The following is a 19,761-nucleotide window of genomic DNA, read 5'->3' on the forward strand; positions in this document are numbered from 1 at the left end:
GGAGAATGACGATGGACAGCAGGGAGAACACACGGGTGAGACATGGTGGATACACAGAGAAACACGGGGGAATTACACACAGGTGGTGGACACAGCTGGGAATAATCAACAAGACCAGACAGAGGTAAAACTGAACACACTCACATGAGACGCAGACCTTCACAATAAAACAGGAACAAGAAACCATCACACTAAGACGCAGACTCGACATAGAGAGAATGACACATGGAACTAAACTAAACCTGCAAAAACATGACAACTCAAAATACTGGGTCAAACTGACCCAGAACCGTGACAAGGACACCACAAAAGATGGACATCACACATTAGTTGCACAAAAAGCTAATTTATAAAAAAAAATAAAAATAAAACAACAACAAAAAAAGCCCAACAAAAGTCAAATATGTTGTCAGTTCAGTGGTAATGCGTAGTGTGTGTTCCTGTGCTGTGTAAAGCAAACAACATTCAAATAAGCCCGAATGGCCTAAAGGCTGAGAGAGGCCAACTAATACTCCCCTAATCCAAGTAGCCAATGGTGGTCCTAGCCTGTTTGGTGCCCTGGGCGAACACCCCCTCTGGCTGAGCACCTGATGGCTTTGACCTTTTCTTGTCCACCTTCCATTGGTTTTAATTTTGCACTGTAGAACACCCATCCCCCAACACGAGGATCACCACAACATAACCTAACAGACCTACACCTTAGTTCACAGATTCGCTTTGTCTAGGGTTTATTTCTGGGATTTCGCACAGCCCAGGATTCAAATCATGAATACATAATGGGCTTGGATTTACAACATTATGAATGAAATGTGCTCTATTTGGAAGCAGCCGCCCCCTTCCCCTTTCAACAAGTTGAGTGAGACTTTAAATCATCAAACAGTAAATTATAAATGTTAAATTGTTATTGATCCCTTTACCCTGGTCCTAAATTGTATATTTATTTTCTTACTCTTCTTATATATAATGTTTGTTTACTTGCACTGCTGTAACTGGAGCCTCGTCGTCTCGTCTCTCTATATACTGGACTGTATGTAGCGGAGATGACAATAAAGTTTATTTTGACTTCAGCAGCGAGCAGGCGCACCGAGGGCTCTCGCGCTCACTTTTCACGTATAGAATTTCGAAAAAACATCGGTGCAAATTATAAGTCTGTATCATGTCTGGTGTTTTCGTGTTTGTTGGTTTGTTTATATTTTGTTTTATTTTGTGAGTTGGTTATTAGATGCTGCTCCAGCCAGCCAGAGAATCCCCCGCCGCCCCGCCCTCTCCTCCGCACCTCGCAAACGGAGGGCGCCCTTACTCCCAGCAAACGGGCGATGGAAAACCGATCGGTGCCCATAGTCATCGCCAAAATGCGCTGGCTGACGTCGGGGCAGCATGAGTACGAGCAACTTTTTTTTGTTGCCCGTGATGCCGCCCCCACCACGATGCGGCCCTGGGCAACCGCCCAGTATGTTCCTCTGACAGTGCTCCACTTTTACAGTTTCAAATCCGAAAATTTCAGATTTGAAAATGAGCAGAGTAAATTTTCCTGACACACATACAACACAGATGAATGCCACATTAAGAACTGGACTTACTGTGCTGACGTGCACTGAAATTAGTGGAAAAGGATCCAGCTAACAACTGTGATCAGTGTCGAGTATCAGACAGACTTTGCATAATAATTCCAGTGTGATGTGTAAATATTGTGTGGTATTTAAAAAAAAAAGTACTGCTAAATGTAACACATAATACTTGTGCAGCTGTGCTGGAGTATCCCACAGAATTACAAAGTAAAAGCCGTGTGCGCTCAGTGTTGGCCTGGACTGCAGATGTAGTCGACGGAGCACTTCCCCAGCCGCACAGGAGAGGGCGACAATACAGAAAACCTTCAACAAATGCCCCAAAACGTAGAAGAAGCAGCGCAATTTGACGCAGTGTGGAAGTCCTGAAGAGTACGACGTCCGAGTTTCAAGGTTGATTTATCTGAGCGCATGTGCGGGCATGTCAGGCAGCAGGTTGATGAGAGCCATTAGAGTGAGTGAGTTCGGAGCTCCGTCAGTCCTCAGACTGCGCTCTGACGTGACTGTCCCTCAGCCCGGGCGCACACAGGTGAGACCCACGCAGCTGGACTACTCCGTGCAAAGGGCACACAGCAGCAGCTGCACGTCACAGTAAAATCACGCGTGATGTTTGAAACACACTCACTGCTAATGCTTATGATCTGCGTATAGAGTTTCATGAAATCATAAACCTGCATTACGGTGTGTTTGATTTTGGTGCTTGGCCTTCTGCATTACTTCTTTATTGTCTGATCATTTCCTGATAACATTTAAATTTACAGCAATTGATTACAGAGCAGTGGGGAGTAGATTTCATCACAGTGGACGTCTTTCTGAATGTGCTGCAACTAAGTTTAAGAATATAATCCACCCACTGACCGTCTTCAATGCCCTGTACCAACACACAGCAGAGCCGCTACCTGAACGCTACTCCAACAGAGGTTGATTATCTTGTTAATAATTTAACCTCACTATGAGTGACTCTGGATACTGTAGCTCCTGTAGGCCTCAAATCAGAAGTACTTGACTCCCTGGTATAATTCTCAAACACGTAGCCTAAAGCAAATAACTCATAAGCTGGAGAGGAAGTGGTGTATCACACATTTAGAAGATCATCATTTAGCCTGGAGAAATAGTTTGCTGCTTTGTAAGAAAGCCCTGCTACTGCTAAGCAGAAGACACCAAACTTGTGTTTTATCTGGCTTCACAAATTTATCTGTTCATGAAGCCAGATAACACACACCAATTAGTTAAACTGCAGGAATGTCTTAAAGACATAAAGACCTGGATGGCCGCTAACTTTCTGCTTCTTAATTCAGATAAAACTGAGGTTATTGTACTCGGCCCTGAAAATCTTAGAAATATGGTATCTAACCAGATTCTTACTCTGGATGGCATTACCTTGGCCTCCAGTAACACTGCGCAATAGCTCTAAAAGTAGTAGTAGTCATTCATTATTATCAGGAAGTCCTAAAAACTCCCTGAAAAGCCTTCATTTAATCCAAAATGCTGCAGCAAGAGTCCTGACAGGGACTAGAAAGAGAGAGCAGATTTCTCCTGTGTTGGCTTCCTTTCATTGGCTCCCTGTTAAATCCAGAATTGAATTTAACAATCCTGCTCCTCACATACAAGGTCTTAAATAATCAGGCCCCATCTTATCTTAATGACTTCCAGCTTCCAGTTTGGATTCAGGAGACAGACACTATCTCTACTTTTAAGATTAGGCTTCAAATTTTCCTTTTTGCTAAAGCATATAGTTAGGGCTGGACCAGGTGACCCTAAATCCTCCCTTAGTTATGCTGCAATAGGTGTAGGCTGCTGGGGGATTCCCATGATGCACTGAGTATTTCTTCTTCAGTCACCTTTCTCACTCACTATGGCTGTATCCCAATTCAGGGTCTGCAGCCTTAAAGTACGCAGCCTTAACGATCCACAAGGGCCGCGTACTCAAAGACCGCTAAGGCCAGAAGTGCGAGGCTCGTAAAATGGGACGGTCTAGCCTCCGTCGCGCTGCCCAGGTTGCCTAGCAACCATGATACTAACAGCTGGAAACGTTTCATACAGCTTTGTTTGACAGAAATGAAGGAGAAAATCTTTTGTTTGTTTCTTTCTACATGAGCTTTGATCATTCTCTGTAAGATTAAAGTCAGCTATTGAACGGTGTATATTTTAAAGTAAAGGCTTTAAAACCAAGTTAGTACAAACGTCACTAATGTCACATAACTTCGCCGACATGTTGCCAACAGTAATGTTTTAATGTTCTTCATTATTAAACATTCGCACATAAATAAGTGACATAATATTCAGTACTTACTTAAAGTTTACTCTTCGGGCGCCCCTCATCCGCCGTTTTTTTTCGGCAAAATTATCCACACCCACCACTGCGCTATGCATTCTGGGATATGTTGGGCCACGAAGTCTACACCGCCACATCCTTAAAATTCAAGAAAATGAAGGACGCATTTGAGGGCCGCATTTCGAGCAGCCTTTGAATTGGGACAGCCTTCGTCGCGTCGCTGTGACGCAATCGGCCTTAAAATGCGGCCTTTAAGGCTTCAGACCCTGAATTGGGATACAGCCATTGTGTTCATAGACCTCTTTGCACTGAATCATACTTGTTATTAATCTTTGGCTGTTCCACAGCATGTCTTCATCCTGTCTTCCTTCTCTCACCCCAACCGATCACAGCAGATGGCCCCGCCCCTCCTTGAGCCTGGTTCTGTTGGAGGTTTTTTCCTGTTAAAAGGGAGTTTTTCCTTCCCACTGTCACCTTGCTCATAGGGGGTCATATGATTGTTGGGTTTTTCTCTGTATGTATGTAGGGTCTACCTTACAATATAAAGCACCTTGAGACGACTGTTGTTGTGATTTGGTGCTGCACAAATAAAATTGAATTGAACTGAATATTTGTGGAAGTCAGATATTAAGAATACTACACTAACATTGAGATGTAAAGCTGCCTCTTTAATCATAGCCAAGTAACCACATGTGAACAATATCCGTGCTACAACTGGAAATGGTGGATCGAGCCAGATATCCATAGTATTGATACCAACGCTGGTATTGGTATCTGATTGATACATTGTAGTATGTAGCCCACTGAATTGTGTTAAATATTAATGAAAAATATGCCTCCTAACTTGAAAGACATGAAAATGTTTGAACCTTTTTGTGTTGACTGTAGGGCTGCCACGATTTGTCGACTAGTCACGATTACGTCGACTATCAAAATCGTCGACGACTGATTTAATAGTCGACGTGTCGTTTGAAGCTTTGTAAGATCGCAAAAGACGCAGGAATAATAGCAGGATTTAAGAGTGTAATAACGGACTGAAACAGAAGATGGCAGCACAGCATGTACAAGGATGCCAGCTGCCGTTAAACCCCGAAGAAGAAGAAGCAGCTGTGTCCCAGAATTCATAGCGCGGCCCAGCTTAGTTTCCAACAATGGCGGCAGCTAGTTAGTTTTAATATTACTCTTATTATTCTTTCTGGGTCACAAAATAAACGTTTAACATATTTTCAGGCGAGAATGTAGCTGTGTAAACCTCAAATATCGGCTCAGTTTAGCAGGACACCACATATTTTCAAAAGCGCTCCGACGTTTTCGGAGACGTCTGTTACCCACTAGCTCGATAGCTAGCCGGGGGCTAGGTCACTAGCGCCGTGAGAACACCGGACTCCCGGCAAATTGTTTTCAAACCCACCGCCGTCTTTCGCGACTCAGGTTAAATATATATGAGTCACTTAGATAAATTAAAAATGTTGTTGTTTGGCTTTTTTTTTTTTTTTTTTTTTTTGTATTTTATTTGTTCCTGAGTAAATCGGTTTGGCTGAGATTAAAGTTATAGTTTTTACACAGCTGAATAAACGTCAAGCAGACAGCTGATTATCAGAAGTGTGAGATGCTGGAGAATATACTCCGGTGTCCTGTTATATTTTAGATAGCAAGGAGTTTATTAAACTTTACCGAAACAATCTGCAAATTTCATTAAAATTGAATAAACTATCATCTTGTCTTTATTTTTAGTTAGCACCTTAAAAGCTTAAAGCTGTAAGCTAATGATAGTTATATAAGAGCAGATGCTGCTGGTGCAATAAGCTGTAGTTTTACGTCCAGTGGATGATGATCTGATTAGTCGACTAATCGCATAAATAATCGGTGACTAGTCGACTATCAAAATAATCGTTTGTGGCAGCCCTAGTTGACTGTGACGTGTATTTTATTTATACTAGGGATGCACCGATACCGAGTACGAGTACTTGCATTTCAGTACTCACCGATACAGAGTACTTAATAAAAACATGATTTAAATTTGCAGGTAACAGCTTTAGTCCTATAATTTAACAAAAAATAAACAAGGGACTAGTTTAGAATTAAGAACATTTATTTAAAATGAAAAGCATGTTGTATGTAACATATTAAAGAATAAATAATTATAAAAAAACAAAATTTAATTTTACATTTGTTCGTCTGTTTCTCTGTTTAGAAGTTTCACTAGCACAGTCACAGCTGGGATGACATCAGAGGCTAGTGTGTCGTAGCTGCTCACTTTTTTAGTTAAACTCTTTGTACTCGTTGTTGTGTTGGGATTTTAGGTGCTTGATTAAATTGCTTGTGTTAAATGCGCTACCTTTAGAGCCTCCTCTGGACAATTTCGCTGAGCACAATTTGCAGTCCACCTTTGTTTTCGCATCTTCGTTCACTTTGAAATAGCTCCACTCAGCTGATATGTCTCGCCTCGCTTTCTCCCCGCTCTGAGCTGCAGCCGGGGTGGGCACTCGGGGCCTGGGGGCAGGCACTCGGCGCCTGTGATTAACCCCTTACATGCCGCTCAAACATAGACAGGTCTCAGACCGTGGTATCGGTCCTCGGTATCGGGGGACTTTTAACGAGTACGAGTACTTTAGAAAATGTGGTATCGAGGCCGATACTGGTATCAGTATCGGTATCGGTGCATCCCTAATTTATATCCTACAGCACATTTAAATAACAGAGGTTCACCCAAGTGTTTTAGACACCATTACATTTACATTCCAGGTCTTCAAAAACAAAGTTTCAAAACACATGAAAAACTAAAACTGAGACACTTTGTCTCAAAACTCATGATACCCTGCTCTCCACTACATCCTTTTTTCAGTAAAAAGTATAAGTATTTGTAAAGTGGCACCGATACTTGGCATCAGATTAATACCAGATTCTGCAGTGTCGCAGAGCACTAGCTGCAAGCATAATAGAACAGAAAGGTATGACCATTAGGGAAGGGTGGAAAAGGAACGTGTACCAACAATGACCTGACAGCACTGCTACAGAACAAGTGCAAATTCATCTCCTGCTTCCTTTCAGTTAATAAAGCCCATAAAGTCATTTTTTAAATTGACTGTTGACAAAACAAATATACTTGCCTTTTTCTGAATGATGTTAATGAATTCTACATGTGAATGTAGAAGTCAAATCTAATTTAATTATTAGCAAACAGTAGTACAAGTAACACTTGTTCTGATGACAGATCCTGGATAGACTTCTGCACTGGTTATCCAGTTCTCAAAGAAATGTACTGAATCACACAGGAATAAATTGGCACTGAATGAGTGTTAAATTGTCAGTGCGCCCCAGGGCAGCTGTGGCTACAATGTAGCTTGCTATCGCCAGTGTGTGAATGTGTGTGTGAATGGGTGGATGACTGAATGTAGTGTAAAGCGCTTTGGGGTCCTATGGACTAGAAAAGCGCTATACAAATGCAGGCCATTTACCATTTAAATGTCTGTACAGTACTATCAAAGTGGCAAAAGGGTAAACCCCCACTTGCGTCAGAACATGCATCAAGTGTCATTGCAATTACATTTTTTTTACTTGAAATAAAAAAGCTGTGAACATGTTATAAAGTCAGAAATCTGATTTTGTTATAGTCAATAGCAAATAAATCAAGGGTAAAATCTGAGAAATGTATCCAGTAGTTGAAGTTTTGTAGTCAAGCAGCTGTTTCTTAAGCTTGAAATGACGGTCAAATTGAAACATTTAGAAATTTTAAAGATTGAAGTAGCTAAGATTAGAATTAATGGCCCGAGGTGGACAAACTTTTGTTGTTTAAATGGAAAATGGATTGGTTCTTATATGGCGCTTTTCTGAGCACTCTACACAACTTGTGCATTCACCCAAGCACATTTTTTTGTGCTTGTATGAATGCTTTCTAACTAACATTCACACATACACTCATACTCATATGGATGCAATTTGGGGTTAGTATCTTGCCCAAGGATATTTGGCATGCAGACTAGGGAAACCAGGAATTGAACCATCAACCTTCCGATCAGTAGATGACCTGCTCTACCGCTTGAGCTACAGCCACCCCGAAACAGCCAGTGTTTTTAACCTGTGATTATTATTCAAGTTCAAGTGATTTAAATGAAATATTTGAGTAATAGTGTTTAAAATCTCCTAATCTCTCAGCCCACATGGCATAGTCCATCTGAAGTCTCTCTCTCTCATATAGGTGTTGATCCGTGTCCATGCCTGTGGAGTGAACCCTGTGGAAACTTACATCCGAGCTGGGACGTATGCAAGGAAACCCACCCTGCCTTACACACCTGGCTCTGATGTAGCAGGAGTGGTGGAATCAGTTGGAGAAGGAGTGACTGCAGTGAAGGTTAGAGTACAGACGACTGTATGGATGTGATAGCAGCTACATGCCAGTGCAGTTATATAATCATGTGGGATCAGTCTTCCATCTTCTGCTTAGCATCACTTAAAACTTGTGTAAATCCAAGTTCAAGTTCATCCTGTAGAAAATACACAGAGACAATGTGAGAAGGAACTCTTAAATAAGGAGATACAGGAGGTGTGCACAGTGTGTGAACATGTGTGTGTGTTTTCCAGGCAGGGGATCGTGTGTTCACCACAGCTACAGAGACTGGAGGCTATGCAGAGTACACTGTAGCAGCTGGCGACTCTGTTTACAAGCTGCCTGATGCTTTAGACTTCACACAGGGAGCAGCCATCGGGATCCCGTACTTCACCGCCTACAGAGCTCTGATCCACAAGTAAGACACACCTGTTCTAATCAGGGTGAGCTGTAGCAGGATTCCACCATCTGCAGATCTTAAAGAGCAAAGCAATGAAATTCAATATAATATTCAATTTAATATTTCTAATTCAAATTACAAGGTCCAGTAAAAATCTTTTAGTGGGCTTATATAACAATAGAAAGTGCTGAAAAAATAATGTCAGCTAAAATATATTATAACAACAAGAAATACATGTATCTCTTCCTGCATATGACCAAGTCTACACAGCTGCGTGGTACTTATACTGCCCTCTGGTGGTCAAAACCTTGATCTTCTTCCTTCCACACTGACAAGTCCAGATATATGCATATCCCAACTCTGAACATACATCATGTTACAAAGGAAAGATCAATGTTTTTAATAGAGGGGGTGGTTAATTAGTAATGCAGCACCATACTGTTAACTTTCACCTTCTCTGTGGGTTTTTTGTGTTGTGCAGAGCGCACGCCAAGGCTGGAGAGACCGTTCTTATCCATGGAGCCAGTGGAGGGGTGAGACTCTTCTTCAGCTCTAGGAGATATAGCTCCAATTTCTAACAAGTCATCATTAGGCTGCCCTAGATCCCTAAAATATCCTGCAAGGATGCCAAAGTATAGTGACACCAATCCGATACATCTAAACATATTTTAGGAGCAGCTGTTGTATTAATCTGTTTTTAAAGCCCGAAAAAGATTTTGAACACTTGCAGTGCTTTCCTGATCTGTAGGTCACGCTAAAACTTGTTTTGCCTTTCTTTCCCTTCAAAAGTTGAAGTGTTATGTGTGTGAGTGGGTTAAGGGAGAGTATGATGGAGAATACAGTGGAACCCCGACTTACGAAATTCATTTGTTCCCGAGGGTCTTTCGTAAGTCGAAGATTTTCGTAAGTCGAAGCACCCATCGCGCCTTTTGAGTGAGGCGATGCTGAACGATAGACTATAGACTAATTGCTAACTAGAACAACAATACGTCGTTCAAGTGGAACAGCGAAGCGCAATTACGAAAGCCAAGGGGTTGTCACATGATTCGGAAGGCATTCTGGGCATTCTGGGCTCGGCCAATCAGAGCCAGCGGATTTCGTAAAATGGGCATTTTGCCGTAACACGGGCAGAAATATTGGCGTTCAGTGCCTTCGTAACTTGAATTTTTCGTTTAACAGGGTATTCGTAAGTCGGGGTTCCACTGTATTACAAAGTTTGTCCTCGAGTCTAAATACTTCATTATGCATTATGAAAAATATTACAATATTGCACACAAAATACTAAAGGAATGAGCAAAATGTGTAGAAGGAAGAAAAGTAGTCCTGATACTGATCCCTGTGGGACCCCATATTTGATAGTTATACTTTGAGATTTTTACCATTTACACACACATATTGCTCCCTTTTCTTTAATTTAATTTGATTACAAATATCATTCACACCTAATGTAAGGGAGCTTGACTTCTGTTTTTATCTCTTGGTGTAAAAAAAAAGAGTTTTAAAAAATGGCTTTTGTTTATAAGTGACACACTGAAGAGGGCTAATAGTTATGGATAGATTTTCTTTTCTTGAGATAAAATATTTAATAAAACTGTTGGTAATATTTTCATGATGTGGAACATTTCTGGCATTTTACTCGACCCTGGTGTCATTGAGCATATTTGTAAGATGTGTGCTATACCTTCAAATCATACTGCCTGAAGGAAGCATGTACAGTAGGATGCAAAAGTTTGGGCAACCTTGTTAATAGTCATTATTCTCCTGTATAAATCGTTGGTTGTTACGATAAAAAAATTTCAGTTAAATATATCATATAGAAGACACACTCAGTGATATTTCAGAAGTGAAACGAAGTTTATTGGATTTACAGAAAGTGTGCAATAATTGTTTAAACAAAATCAGGCAGGTGCATTAATTTGGGGTCCACAAAAAAAGAAATGAAATCAATATTTAGTAGATCTGCCTTTTGCAGAAATTACAGCCTCGAAATGCTTCCTGTAGGTTCCAATGAGAGTCTGGATTGTGGTTGAAGGTATTTTGGACCATTCCTCTTTACAAAACATCTCTAGTTCATTCAGGTTTGATGGCTTCCGAGCATGGACAGCTCTTTAACTCACACCACAGATTTTCAATAATATTCAGGTCTGGGCTGAGATGGCCATTCCACAACGTTGTACTTGTTCCTCTGCATGAATGCCTTAGTGGATTTTGAGCAGTGTTTCGGGTCGTTGTCTTGTTGAAAGATCCAGCCCCGGCACAGTTTCAGCTTTGTCACTGATTCCTGGACATTGGTCTCCAGAATCTGCTGATACTGAGTGGAATCCATGTGTCCCTCAACTTTGACAAGATTCCCAGTCCCTGCACTGGCCACACAGCCCCACGGCATGATGAAACCACCACCATATTTCACTGTAGGTAGCAGGTGTTTTTCTTGGAATGCTGTGTTCTTTTTCCTCCATGCATAACGCCTCTTGTTATGCCCAAATAACTCAACTTTAGTTTCATCAGTCCACAGCACCTTATTCCGAATGAAGCTGGCTTGTCCAAATGTGCTTTAGCAAACCTCAAGCGTCTCTGTTTGTGCTGTGGGCGGAGAAAAGGCTTCCTCTGCATCACTCTCGCATACAGCATCTCCTTGTGTAAAGTGCACCGAATGGTTGAACGATGCACAGTGACTCCATCTGCTGCAAGATGATGTTGTAGGTCTTTGGTGCTGGTCTGTGGGTTGACTCTGACTGTTCTCACCATTCGTCGCTTCTGTCCATCCGAGATTTTTCTTGGTCTGCCACTTTGAGCCTTAACTTGAACTGAGCCTGTGGTCTATCATTTTCTCAATATGTTCCTACCTGTGGAAACAGATGGCTTAAATTTCTGAGACAGCTTTCTGTATCCTTCCCCTAAACCATGATGGTGAACAATCTTTGTCTTCGGGTCATTTGAGAGTTGTTTTGAGACCCCCATGTTGCTACTCTTCAGAGAAAATTAAAAGAGGAGGGAAACTTACAAGTGACCCCTTTAAATACTCTTACTCATTATTGGATTCACTTGTGTATGTAGGTCAGGGGTCACTGAGCTTACCAGGCCAATTTGAGTTCCAATAATTTGTTCTAAAGGTTTTGGAATCAATAAAATGACAACAGTGACCCAAATTATGCGCCTGCCTGATTGTGTTTAAACAATTATTGCACACTTTCTGTAAATCCAATAAACTTAGTTTCACTTCTCGAGTATCATTGTGTGTGTCTCCTATATGATATATTTAACTCACATTTTTTATTGTAACAACCAACGATTTATATAGCAAAATAATGACTATTAACAAGGTTGCTCAAACTTTTGCATCCCACTGTATAATCTAAACAGAACTGGTCCTATCACAGAACCTTGTGGAACTCCATAATTAACTTTATTGTGGGAAAAGGATTCTCCATTTATATAAACAAATCGGAGTCTATTATATAGATATGATTCAAACCACTGCAGTATCTGATGTGTAAAAGATTTAAGACCATATTAGTAAACCTCCTGTCTAATAATCTTGACATCTAAAACCTAAGGATAAGGTAAAATACATAAATGCAGTACCTTATATATAGTATCTTGATTTAATGTACTTACTCTTATGGTAAAATTATGTTGTTTGACCTTTTCTGGCCTGATTGTGTATGTCACTGCTGTATAACTAACATGAAAACAACTAACCAGGGTAACTTTTTCCCCAGTTTTTTACACTTGTTTTTAATACAAGATTGTGTTAGTTTATGAACTAAAGAGATGCAGTTTTCTAGAACAAATTGTCTTTAATCAAATAATATAAACAGAAATGGAGTAAATAAATACTGTAAATGTGGGGCTTTTTGACTTTTTTACTGTTACATAAATACAGTGGCTTGCAAAAGTATTTGGCCCCTTGAACTTTTCCACATTTTGTCACATTACAGCCACAAACATGAATCAATTTTATTGGAATTCCATGTGAAAGACCAACACAACACGTGAGAAGTGGAACGAAAATCATACATGATTCCAAACATTTTTTACAAATAAATAACTGAAAAGTGGGGTGTGCGTAATTATTCAGCCCCCTGAGTCAATGCTTTGTAGAACCACCTTTTGCTGCAATTCCAGCTGCCAGTCTTTTAGGGTTTGTCTCTACCAGCTTTGCACATCTAGAGACTGAAATCCTTGCTCAGTCTTCTTTGCAAAACAGCTCCAGCTCAGTCAGATTAGATGGACAGCGTTTGTGAACAGCAGTTTCAGATCTTGCCACAGATTCTCGATTGGATTTAGACACCAGACAGGTCAGAGATAAAGTTATTGAGAAATTTAAAGCAGGCTTAGGCTACAAAAAGATTTCACAAGCCTTGAACATCCCACGGAGCACTGTTCAAGCGATCATTCAGAAATGGAAGGAGTATGGCACAACTGTAAACCTACCAAGACAAGGCCGTCCACCTAAACTCACAGGCCGAACAAGGAGAGCACTGAGAGGCCCATGGGGACTCTGGACGAGCTGCAGAGATCTACAGCTCAGGTGGGGGAATCTGTCCACAGGACAACTATTAGTCGTGCACTGCACAAAGTTGGCCTTTATGGAAGAGTGGCAAGAAGAAAGCCATTGTTAACAGAAAACCATAACAAGTCCCGTTTGCAGTTTGCCACAAGCCATGTGGGGGACACAGCAAACATGTGGAAGGTGCTCTGGTCAGATGAGACCAAAATGGAACTTTTTGGCCAAAATGCAAAACGCTATGTGTGGCAGAAAACTAACACTGCACATCACTCTGAACACACCATCCCCACTGTCAAATATGGTGGTGGCAGCATCATGCTCTGGGGGTGCTTCTCTTCAGCAGGGACAGGGAAGCTGGTCAGAGTTGATGGGAAGATGGATGGAGCCAAATACAGGGCAACCTTGGAAGAAAACCTCTTGGAGTCTGCAAAAGACTTGAGACTGGGGCGGAGGGTCACCTTCCAGCAGGACAACGACCCTAAACACAAAGCCAGGGCAACAATGGAACGGTTTAAAACAAAACATATCCATGTGTTAGAACGGCCCAGTCAAAGACAGATCTAAATCCAATCCAGAATCTGTGGCAAGATCTGAAACTGCTGTTCACAAACGCTGTCCATCTAATCTGACTGAGCTGGAGCTGTTTAGCAAAGAAGAATGACCAAAGATTTCAGTCTCTAGATGTGCAAAGCTGGTAGAGACAGACCCTAAAAGACTGGCAGCTGGAATCGCAGCAAAAGGTGGTTCTACAAAGTATTGACTCAGGGGGCTGAATAATTACCCACACCCCACTTTGCAGTTATTTATTTGTAAAAAATGTTTGGAATCATGTATGATTTTGGTTCCACTTCTCACGTGTGCACCACTTTGTGTTGGTCTTTCACGTGGAATTCCAATAAAATTGATTCATGTTTGTGGCTGTAATGTGACAAAATGTGGAAAAGTTCAAGGGGCCGAATACTTTTGCAAGCCAGTGTATATTCTTGCATTACTTGTACTACCGTGGCTCATCAGCTTTAAATAAAAGTGACTAGAAATGTGTGCTAAAATGAAATTTAGCTACAATCAAATACTTTCTTCATCCTATAGGTGGGCATTGCAGCCTGTCAGTTGTCCCGTGCTCTGGGTCTTCAGGTTTTTGGGACAGCAGGGACACCAGAGGGGATGAAGTTGGTCCTTAACAATGGAGCTCACCTGGCCTTTAATCACAGACAAGAAGAATACACAGACAAAATCACGGTATTCACTCACATAGAAGTCAAGTGGCAGGAAAAACTCGTTCTGACCTTCTGAAAAATGCTCTGTGTGTTTATGTATTCCAGGAAGCCACAAAGGGCCGAGGTGTAGATGTGATAGTGGAGATGCTGTCAAATGTCAACCTCAGTAAGGACCTCCAGATGCTGGCCTATGGAGGGCGAGTGATGGTAGGACTACAGTTTTTCTTTTTTTTTATAGTATAGTCGTGGGATCTTTTACTGGTTTATCAGTTTACTACTCCTCAGAAATGTGTTGTTAACAATCCAGCTGTGGTGGACTAATAATAATTATAGTACAATATTAAAAACAGGACAGCTATAAGGAAACACTCACTTCACTCCACACAGGTTGGGGTTTTGGCCAAACACAAGTTGATGTGGACTATAACCATGTACATTAAGCATACTGTTTTTGGCCATAAGGGCCCAGTCTAGCGCAGTGTGCCAGTCACATCCTCGTTCCTTTTTTACCTTCAGGAGGATTTCTGTAAGTGTCATGTTATGTCTCTCCAGTAGTCCGTTGCTCCAGGGACTATACCCCGCCGTTGTTTTTACCTCAATGTTGAAGTTTTCAGCCATGTCCCGATTGTCTGTGTTGTTGAACTCTCCGCCGTTGTCTGTGTAGAGCCGTCTGGGGGCACCGTGAATGCTTATCCAGGTGTGAATGAAGGAGTTGACGATCTCTGCAGCTTTCTTTGTCTTTACTGTACTATGTAACTATCTAGCCACTTCTGACCACAAACTGTACGTGTACATGCAGTATCAATAATGGCTGACCCCAGTGCCTCAGTCAGGAAGATTTCAGAGTCTGTCATTGAGGCTTTAGTGTACAAAGTAATGTTACACTCCTCCACTTTCCCATCTTCAGTTAGCTTTACTTGGTCACCATTACGATGAGGACAGTCTTTCACCCAGTGGTAAGTGCTCTGACAAATAGCACATCTTGTTCGCTTGCCAAACTTGTCAACTGGGTTGGTACCTTGTAGTGGTTGTCGCTGTCCACTCCATGACGAAGTACCGTTGTTTCGTTTGTATTTGGGACCTTTTTGTTCCATAAGGAAAACTGCATCTTGGTTCAGTTGAATTCCGCTGAAAACTCCGGTTACTTTCCCTCCGAAAATCCGTTTCAGTGCAGACTTCATAGACGCAAACGTTAAGTCCGTGCACGCTGTCAGTGCAAGCTGTCGACTTTTCTCATCAAGACAAGCTGTATCTAGAAGCTTAAATGCTAGCACAGCGTCAGGCAGCGTCATGTTGTACTTTTTCATCCGGTTATAACGCTGTTCAAAGTCTTTAATGTAGTCTGCCATGGACACGCTGTGGTTCTTTGCAATGGAGTCAAAACACGAGTAGGCTTCATAAGCGCGGTCTTTCTCTTCTCTCTGAAACACCGCGTCAAGTTTTGCAAGTAGTATTTCCATACCGTCATCTTTGTCCAAATCTTCCGCGGGTATCTCGATGGCCGTTTCTCTGGCTCTTCCCTCGAGCCCCAGCGCCACCGCGAGTGCCTGTTTCTTTTTATCCAGCTCCGTAACTCGTCTCCAGATATTGACTTCATTCTTCCAGCATTCGTATGGCCTGGCTTCATCAAACTTTGGTGGTACTTTGTAATTGGAAACCATCCTCTGCTACCAATGTTAACTCAAAAGACACGACGTCGTACTCTCATTCACAGCGCTTTATTCGTTCCGCCATTTTTCATACGGACCACAACAACAACACTTCGCGGGCAACAGTACTCTCGCGATAAAACAGAAAATAACAAGTTAACATTTCTTACCTTGGCCATGTCTCTGAGTATTGCACACCTTGTGCTTTTGGGCACTCCAGTGATGTTGCAGCTCTGAAATATGGCCAAACTGGTTGCAAGTGGCATCTTGGCAGCTGCACGCTTGACTTTTCTCAGTTCATGGGCAGTTATTTTGCGCCTTGGTTTTTCCACACGCTTCTTGCGACCCTGTTGACTATTTTGAATGAAACGCTTGATTGTTCGATGATCACGCTTCAGAAGCTTTGCAATTTTGAGACTGCTGCATCCCTCTGCAAGATATCTCACTATTTTTGACTTTTCTGAGCCTGTCAAGTCCTTCTTTTGACCCATTTTGCCAAAGGAAAGGAAGTTGCCTAATAATTATGCACACCTGATATAGGGTGTTGATGTCATTAGACCACACCCCTTCTCATTACAGAGATGCACATCACCTAATATGCTTAATTGGTAGTAGGCTTTCAAGCCTATACAGCTTGGAGTAAGACAACATGCATGAAGAGGATGATGTGGACAAAATACTCATTTGCCTAATAATTCTGCACTCCCTGTATCTACCAGAAATGTTCTGATATACAGTTATATACAGTAGTTTACAAACACTCATTAATCATACCTCTACTTTGCTCTTTTTCTTTAGGTTGTTGGCTCCAGAGGATCTATAGAGATCAATCCCAGAGACACCATGATTAAAGAGAGCAGCATAGTGGGAGTGGCCCTTTTCTTTGCAACACCGGTACAAAATAACAGCATCACAAAATTTGTCAGTAATCTAATTTTTTTTAAATTTCATTTTAAAATTTTGTTTTTAATTCAGTTAAGCCTATTTTCCAGAGTAGGTTTGATTGTTATTATTTGAAAATGTTTAGTTTGTTAAGGTTAGTGTTCCGTGCTATTATTGTTATTATTTTTTATTTTATTTAGTTTTCCAAGTAAGCAAAATCATGCACATTGGTAATGCTACTGCCAAAACCTTTGGCTATGACTCCATACATGATACATGATAAATATGTACAGAATTCTTATTCCGTGCCCCACTTGGTGATTTGGACATCTTTCTTCTCCCCCTGCTCCTCTCAGGAGGAGTTGAAGGAGTGTGGAGCTCTACTGTATGCAGGGATGGAAGCTGGTTGGTTGCGTCCGGTCGTCGGTTCCCAGTATCCGCTTGAAAAAGCTGCCCAGGCCCACCATGATATCATTGAGTCTCCCGGGGCTGCTGGGAAGATGGTCCTGACTATGTGACGACCATGTAATGGGTCACAGGTCACCTTTACAGTTTTTACAGTTCAGGCTGTTTTTAAATGGGTGATACTTTAATAAAAATTTTCAGGAACAGTTAATGTTGTTGTTTGTTGCTTCTATGGCAAAAATCAGTTTGCTAGATCACAGAAAATAATGCAGAAAATCCTTAGGCTGGATTTGTTTTTACTGTACCATCATGGTGCGATTTACCAATTGGATGAAACCTTACTGTAGTGAAGTTATTTCTTTAGTTCGTGTTAATATACTTTTGTATTTCTAAAGCTGAATTTAATAGTTTTTTTTTTCCAGAATGATCAGAGTGTTTTTGCAGATCTCTTCATAAGGTCTGTTGTCACTGATTTTAGGTTTAGTTCTTGTGTAATTTGGCATATCTCACTCTTTTCTTCTTGTTACCCTTCCTTATGAAGGGCATCTTGACAGCCAGCCTTCGCCTGAGAGCATTTGTGATGAGGCTTCATTAAACAGTAGATGAATAAACTGAAGGACTCCATGCATATATCATGTCCTGTGTCACGTCTATTCTGGTGTCTTTCACCCTTTTACTTAAGGACATGACTGCTCATCTGCTGTAGATAGTTTTTTTTTTTAAGCCTCCCACTTTTCTTTTGTCCTTCACTTGTTCAGTTTCCTCACATTGTTTTAAGAACACACTACACACTGTGTCAAAATATGGGTTCAAGGTTCTTTATTATTTGTCACATGCATAGTTATACAAGTATAACACACAGTGAAATGTAGCCTGACACGCTCCTCGACATGTGCAAAAATTGGGGGGGGGTGTATAGAGGAAGAACATTATATATATATATATATATATATATATATATATATATATATATATATATATATATATATATATATATATATATATATATATATAGTATATACACTGGGTGAATGTGCAGTAGTAGCAGCAAGCAGGTGAATTCTGTACATTTATATGAATAGATATCTGACTATTTTACAGGATAGACAATATAAACATATTTAAAATTAAAGGAATTGAAATGTACATTGTGCCTTGGTTTAGTGTCTGGAAGAGAGTCCTGTCTCAGTCAATTATAGATGATGTGAGAGGGCGGGTGTGTGTGTTTAGGGCACGGATGGCTTGGGGATAGAAGCTCCTCTTGAGTCTCTCTGTCCTTGCCCGGAAGATGCGGAACCTTCTACCAGATTGCAGGTTTTGTCATCTACGGTTCATAACATCATCATAAGATAGACAGAAAATCTGGAGAAATCTCTGTGTGCAAGGGATAAGGCCAAAAATAAGTATTGTATATCTGTAATGTTTGGGCCCCTTGGTAAAATTACATGAAAAGCATGCATGATTCTGTCCTACCCTCAGGAACACTTCCTGAAATCATTGTCTGTGAACACAGTTCACCGTGCCTTCCACAAATGCAGATTAAAGCTCTGTTGTGCAAAAAGAAGCCATCCACCAAAAAAGCCACTGCCTTCTCTGGATTTAAGATAGCCTGTGACAAAGTGGAAAACACTTCTTTTTTAAGCCCTCAGTTCAAAAGCCTGAATCTCTAATGCCTACAGAACCGACAGCTTGCTCATCTGGAAAGGCACTATCAGTGCTGGAAGGTATAAGCATGTTGATGGGTTTGTCTAGCATAAACCTATTTGCTGGAACGTTCAAGACAATTCTACTACACAGCAAAGCAAGACACAAGTTGCCAAAGTTCTTTGTGTTACTCGTGCATGAGGGAGAGAACTGGACGAGCGCCGTTCCTTCACTTGACCCCAGTTGCTCTCGTCTGCTCCCTCGTAACACTGCACTTTATTGAGGTTACATGAATATGCGTAGGTTCATTACCATATGACATCTTACATCTTACATTTGTTTACATACATGTAAACAAAGAGTACCAGTCTGTGCATAGTGTAGGTGTGTTTGCCTGGAAGTCCAGCAGTTCATCTACACAAAAGGGACTTATACTAAAACAGATATAGAGTAGGTTTCCTATAGTGTAAATCAGTAAGAGAAGGTATGACCTCTCTCATGACCTTAAGATGTGTGTGCATGCCAGAGTGCTGTGGAAGGCACACAGAGTCTTTGCAGACTGCTAAGGATCAGACATCCTGTAATTATGACCAACACCAACATATGCATGCAGATGACATCTTTTTAATGTTATTACACCCCGGCCTAGGCAACCGGGGTGCAACGTAGAAAAAACAGAAATAAGGAAAATAAAACCACGAAGGCTCTCCACCAAAATCCCGAAACGAAAATATCCCATAACGAAAGTATTGACAAACCCATTCACAACTATTTACAACAAACTATTTATTTACAACACGGGGGGAGATCGCGACCATGACATACTGAAACACAAGGCTTAAATACATAGAAGGAGCAATAAGGGAAAGGACCACAGGAGGGAA

The 19,761-nt window shown here is 41.2% G+C and overlaps 1 protein-coding gene across 2 annotated transcripts; it reads left to right on the forward strand.

The window, feature by feature from the left end:
* The first annotated feature begins 1,901 nt into the window (after window positions 1-1,901).
* cryz (crystallin, zeta (quinone reductase)) lies at window positions 1,902-18,028 on the forward strand. 2 transcript variants are annotated; one of them, XM_080861300.1, is made up of 8 exons: window positions 1,902-2,094; window positions 8,039-8,191; window positions 8,422-8,585; window positions 9,049-9,100; window positions 14,170-14,319; window positions 14,403-14,504; window positions 16,745-16,867; window positions 17,185-18,028. In XM_080861300.1, exons 1-8 carry the CDS (start codon window positions 1,987-1,989, stop codon window positions 17,344-17,346), a joined length of 1,014 nt encoding a protein of 337 aa, XP_080717426.1. In that variant the 5' UTR covers window positions 1,902-1,986; the 3' UTR covers window positions 17,347-18,028. The 2 variants fall into 2 exon arrangements, with proteins under 2 accessions (XP_080717426.1, XP_080717427.1); XM_080861301.1 differs by having other exon boundaries at window positions 16,745-16,840.
* Window positions 18,029-19,761: the final 1,733 nt, after the last annotated feature.

Source organism: Rhamphochromis sp. 'chilingali' (assembly GCF_963969265.1).
Source record: "Rhamphochromis sp. 'chilingali' genome assembly, chromosome: 16".
NCBI classification, from domain to species: domain Eukaryota; kingdom Metazoa; phylum Chordata; class Actinopteri; order Cichliformes; family Cichlidae; genus Rhamphochromis; species Rhamphochromis sp. 'chilingali'.

Excerpts from the sequence above, each read along its gene's own strand:
- cryz (XM_080861300.1), top strand. The coding sequence starts at position 1,987 with ATGTCAGGCAGCAGGTTGATGAGAGCCATTAGAGTGAGTGAGTTCGGA. Across the intron at positions 2,095-8,038 it reads CTCAGCCCGGGCGCACACAG|GTGTTGATCCGTGTCCATGC; the intron begins GTGAGACCCACG and ends TCTCTCATATAG. Across the intron at positions 14,505-16,744 it reads CCTATGGAGGGCGAGTGATG|GTTGTTGGCTCCAGAGGATC; the intron begins GTAGGACTACAG and ends CTTTTTCTTTAG.